General features: G+C 53.8%; 3 protein-coding genes across 3 annotated transcripts in view; 2 read left to right on the top strand and 1 right to left on the bottom strand.

Moving 5' to 3' along the window:
- The window catches only part of PTSG_09343 (uncharacterized protein), a gene marked incomplete at its 3' end in the record, with an annotated part of 1,976 nt that extends 1,543 nt beyond the window's left edge, over positions 1–433 (top strand). Inside the window, exon 5 of the mRNA XM_004989545.1 lies at positions 406–433. Within this exon, the coding sequence (XP_004989602.1) occupies positions 406–433 (28 nt within the window). The remainder of the gene's footprint in view (positions 1–405) is intronic.
- PTSG_09342 (uncharacterized protein) lies at positions 302–1,625 on the bottom strand. The gene is made up of 3 exons (XM_004989544.1): positions 1,444–1,625; positions 1,092–1,200; positions 302–708 (listed from the first exon to the last, which is right to left on the bottom strand). The coding sequence occupies exons 1-3, from the start codon at positions 1,509–1,511 to the stop codon at positions 655–657; spliced, it is 231 nt and encodes a 76-aa protein (XP_004989601.1). The 5' UTR covers positions 1,512–1,625; the 3' UTR covers positions 302–654.
- A 21-nt stretch (positions 1,626–1,646) lies between these two features.
- Positions 1,647–5,295, top strand: PTSG_09341 (uncharacterized protein). Its single transcript, XM_004989543.1, has 11 exons — positions 1,647–1,981; positions 2,289–2,350; positions 2,543–2,626; positions 2,855–2,957; positions 3,189–3,295; positions 3,516–3,544; positions 3,809–3,885; positions 4,035–4,138; positions 4,327–4,467; positions 4,636–4,824; positions 5,118–5,295. The coding sequence occupies exons 1-11, from the start codon at positions 1,736–1,738 to the stop codon at positions 5,194–5,196; spliced, it is 1,221 nt and encodes a 406-aa protein (XP_004989600.1). The 5' UTR covers positions 1,647–1,735; the 3' UTR covers positions 5,197–5,295.
- The last annotated feature ends 143 nt before the right edge of the window (positions 5,296–5,438 follow it).

Raw genomic sequence — 5,438 nt, 5'->3', positions numbered from 1 at the left:
CCACACACACACACACGCACACACACACACACACACACACACACACACACACACACACACACACACACACACACACACACACACACACACACACACACACACACACGTGTGTGTACAATCACACACGTACACGCACACGCACACACACACACAATCACATGCGACACTAAGTTATCGTGGTGCTGTCTCGCGTTCATCATGTACACTCCGTTCACCACGTTCATCACCCTCGTTACGCTGTGGATACACAATGCTTGCTCGCTCGCTCGCTCGTTTGCTTGTTACACGTTACAGTGCCTTTGGCTCTTTGGCTCTTTGTTGTTGACGTTGCTTGCAATGGTTGGTTCGTGTTATCGCTGCATTGTTGGCAAGCGCTCACGTGGATACACAATGTATTTGGATTAGCGGAGGCTTGCACAAGGGAACAGCCTGATAACAGAGCCAACACGGCTGCAGACAGTACACACACACGCTCACATGAACATAGACATCAAGGATGGCTTGACACCCAAGAAGAGCGACACAGAAACACCACGCAACTGTCAACCTGGCGTGTCTAAGCTGAAGAAAGGGACGGAGAGAAAGAGGTCAGGGCCGAGAGTGTGAAAAGAAAGGTAGAGCAGGGGGGGGGTGGCTGCAGTTGATTGGTTACATTTATTGTTGCGGCGTATTCGCGTCGTTCATCTTCTTGCCGACAATGTCATGGACCTGATGTTGGGAACCGCAAAGAGTTGGGAAGGGGGGAGAGTGGAGGGTAAGTGGAGTCAAGGCTCGCAGTGAGAAAGGCGTGGACGCAGAGACATGCAGACAACAATGTGTTGTGCGCCACAAGGACACACTAGCGTGCACAGACTGGTGCACAACCAAGCGCACCATCAACCACACACACGCAGACTCGTGCACAACCAAGAGAAACACACGCACACGCACACGCACACGCGCACACGCACACGCACACGCACACACGCAGACTCGTGCACAACCACGAGCAACACACGCACATGCACATGCACATGCACACGCACATGCACATGCACATGCACACGCACACGCACACGCACACGCACACACGCACAAAAACATTTGCGTACCTCAAGGAACTTTGCAACACAGCGGTCGATGCAGACGAGCTCGCCCTTTGTCAACTGATCGTCCTTGTAGTTCTGCGCGATGCACTTCTGCTGGCAAGACTGAATGAGCCTGTGGACACACGTGGGTACGCGCAAGTCACGTGAGCGCAGTGTCAAATGTGAGAAGCGTGACTGAGAACGACACAGGGAGTGAACTTGAAAGAGGCTTGGTCGACCACCACATATTATCACGTCAGAAACAAGACACCACTCCATCTCCGACACATGTCACCACCGATCATCATCATCCAACAACCATGCCGATGTCATTCCACTCCCTCGACAGGGCAAGGCACACGCAACATTGACTCACTTCTGAAACAGGTCTGTGATTGCCTCCAGCTCGACCTCGCTGGCCATGGTATCAATTTGGCTCGCCATCGTCGCTGTGACTGCTGCTGTTGGGTTTGGGAGGGGGTATGGAAACAAGGTGAAGTCTGATGCGGTCTTGCTCGCTCGTTGCCTGCTCTGCTCTGCACCCACGAGGTTGTTGACGATTAATGAATGATTTATAAGAATTTTCGTAAATTCAAGGCACGGAAAGGCAGCAAGCGCACACACAACGCTTCTTCTTGTGTTTTGCCTGGCTGGCCAACCAAACAGCCATGTGTTCTGTCATGCAGTGTGGGGGACTGTTGTTCCTGACAACCCCAAGCAAAGTGATTGTCGTCCCAGATGATGCTGTTGGTGCCCAGCTGAACGCGGCTTTGGAGGGTACCGAGGGTGCAAAGGGCACACGCGCTGCTGCGATGGGGCAGCTTGCCATTGACGATGTGCCCACGGCCGCCACTGTCAAGTCGAAGCCAGCCACTGGCTCAGTGCTCCTTGCAGTGACAACCGCAAAGAAGACGGTGTGTGTGTGTGTGTGTGTGTGTTGGGGGAGTGTCTGTGTGTGTGTGTGTGTCTGTGTGTGTCTGTGTGTGTGTGTGTGTGTCTGTGTGTGTCTGTGTGTGTGTGTGTTTGTTTGTGTGTATGTGTGTGTGTGGTGTGTGTGTGTGTGTGTGTGTGTTTGTGTGTGCGTGCAACGGGGTGGTCTTGCTCGTGTCTTGGCACTAGTGGTGGGGTTTTGTGGTGGCTTGGCACCCTTGCCCGTGTGTGCCGACTCGCAGCTAACGTATATTGTGGCGGCCTGATTCGCCCGGGAAACAACACATGAAGTTGTACATTTGTGAAGTGCAGCAGTTTGGAGCCACCATCAAGATCACCACAACGCAACAAACGTGAGCACTGTCGCTTCTTGCTCCCGCTCCCTTGCGCGTTGAACTGAGCCACCAACAAGTGTGTGTGTGTGTGTGTGTGTGTGTGTGTGTGTGTGTGTGTGTGTGTGTGTGTGTGTGTGTGTGTGTGTGTGTGTGTGTGTGCACTCACGCCAGACTGCATTCCACGTCCACCCCTTCCCTTGATTTCGACAGGCGTGTGGAGAAACGGTCAACCAAGCTCGTCTTCTCTTCCCTGGATACCCTGTTGTCAGCCGACAAGTTTGGCGACGTGCACAAGTACGCCATTGGGTTCACGTCTGTGTGACTGTGTCTGTGACTGTGTCTGTGTCTGTGTCTGTGTGTGAACGTCAATTAGCTTTGGGGCCCTGTGTGAACACGTCACCCCCCTCGAACGATCAGTCCCTGCCTCCTTCACCTCCCTTCAGTACCCACCACGATCTCCATCTACCCTCACTGCCTTGCTTTGTCTGTGTGCTTTTGGGCCCACACCTTACCTCCGTCCAGGTTCTCCTTTGCAACAAGTAGTGAGGACGCGGAAGACGAAGGTGCCGATGCGTCCAAGACATCCGATCCCATCTGCGGCCACGTCTCCATGCTCCTCGACCTGGTGTGTGTTTTGTGTGTGTGTGTGTGTGTGTGTGTGTGTGTGTGTGTGTGTGTGTGTGTGATGTTTGCGTAATACATGTGACATGTGACTCTTGTGCTCTGTCTGTTGTGTCTCTATCCATCCGAAGGTTTCAAATTCTCCTTCAACACGTCACTCGTCTCTCGCTCCTCCCCCCCCCCCTCCAAATGTTCACGCTCTTCTCTCTCTCTCTTGCGCGCGCACGTGTGCCAGGATGTGCAAGCGGATCAGCTGCGGACGGCAGACCGCGATGGAAAGATCAGAATCTCGCGTCTCCCCGACGCCTTCTGCATCGACGCGTTTTGTCTCGGCCACACAGAGTCAGTCAGCGGCTCTGATTGTGTGTGGGTGTGTCTGTCTGTGTGTGTGTGTGTGTGTGTGCCTGTGTGTCTGTGTGTGTGTGTGTGTGTGTGTGTGTGTGTGTGTGTGTGTGTGTGTGTGTGTGTGTGTGGCTGTGTGCGTGTGAAGGGAAACACTGCGCCTTGTGCATTGACAACATTACCTCTCATTCAATATTTTGCTTTGCTTCTGCTGCTGCAGGTTTGTGTCTGCCATCACAGGAACTGCGGGTACGTGTGCGAGTGCGACCGCAAGCGAGAGGGCGGTATGGTGGTTCCATTCCATTTCTTGCTCACTGCTCCTCTTGCGCAAACATGCCACGAGCAGCGCTGTGCAGATAGCTGCTGTCTCTGTGAGGAATGTGCACGCACTCCACACCTCCTCTCGTCTCTACACTTTACACCTATTCACACCCATGTACATACTCACACATACATACACCTGCATATTCCCGTACACACATGCACATACATGCACTACATGCACATGCACAGACTGTGTTGTGTCGGGCTCTGGAGACGGCACAATTCGCGTGTGGAACGCAGCAGACGGCTCGCAGCTTGCATCACACGTGCGTTTGTGTGTGGGGGGGGAGGGACATGAGCATGCACCACCGCCATCACCACCACCATCATCATCACCGCCATCACGGTTGTCACCGCTCACGCGACCCCACCACCATCACCATCATCTCCACCACTGTTGTTCGCTGCCCATTAGAACATCTGTGAAGTGCTGTCGCTGGCGAAGGCGGACCGCGAATCCGTTGTTCCGACATCGCTCTTCCTCGTCGCGCGCCAAGTCCTCATCTTCATTCTCAACAAGTGCGATGATGATGATGATGATGATGATGATTAGGAGGAGCTTGGCTTGTGCGAGCTGCGTATGCATACATGCGCGGGTGTACGCTGTCACCTCACGTGCACTTCCAGTTCACCTTTCAAGCCACTCACACACACTCACACACACAACACACACACCATGCACGCATACAACATGCACGCATACACAGGTCGCCTGTCGTGCACGTGTGGACGATGACCGCGGACCTGACAGCAGTGACGGCCACGGCAAATCTCGCTGTTGGTGGACACATCTCGTCGTGCTGGTGCGATGCCGCAACCCCGTCCGCCGCATCAGCCGCACACCTTTGGTCAGTCGCCGTGGTGTGGTGGGCAATGGGGAGAATGCTTGCAGCGTGCTGTAGTGAGTTGACGTGGCGCACAGACCCTTGCTCCTCCTGCTCGTGTCTCACGTTCTCACTCACATCGTTATCCCCCCTCCCCCCAACACACACATACACATACATGCACATGCACAGGTGTGTGGTTGAGCGCGATGGTGGGCGGCAGGCGCTGGTGATGGTGGAGGTGACAAACGACACTGCGGCACAACCGCGTGTTGTCACAGATGAGCTGATGCCGGCATCGCTGGAGCTTGCACAACCGGTCCTCGACTTGACGGAACTCTTCCATGATAACGCCTCCACCTCAGACCTCTACTTTGCACGGTGAGCGTCTCTGTGCATTCGGGGTGGGGGAGCGGGTTGTGTGTGTGCGTGTGTGTGTGTGTGTCTGTGTGTGTGTCTGTGTGTGTGTCTGTGTGTGTGTGTCTGTGTGTGTGTGTGTGTGCCTGTGTGTGTCTGTGTGTGTGTGTGTGTATTTGTCTGTGTGTGTGTGTGTGTGTGTATTTGTCTGTGTGTGTGTGTGATCACACAAAGTATTCCATGCTTCGTTCTTCGTCTCATTTGGCATGGTTGCTTGCTTGTGGACCCATTGGCATCGTCTTGCTCGCACGTGACAGGAAGGAGAAGAGGTTGGAAGCAAAGCGTACCAAGCAGCCAGCCCCATCCACAGCCGCAAAGAAGAGCAAGAAGCGTTGACACATCAGTGGTGCATGTGTGGTGGTGTTTGCATTTGGACTGCTTGTGGACTGGTTGGTCGAATTGTAGTGGAAAATATTGAAGAATTTCAGTAAGGACGCTGGCGCGCAAACTTCAACGACAACAACAGACCACAACACACACACACACACACACACACACACACACACACACACACACACACACACACACACACACACACACACACACACACACACACACACACACACACACACACACAC

This window comes from Salpingoeca rosetta, assembly GCF_000188695.1.
Source record: "Salpingoeca rosetta unplaced genomic scaffold supercont1.28, whole genome shotgun sequence".
Taxonomy (NCBI): Eukaryota; class Choanoflagellata; order Craspedida; family Salpingoecidae; genus Salpingoeca; species Salpingoeca rosetta.
This window is presented reverse-complemented; position numbering and strand designations above follow the sequence as displayed.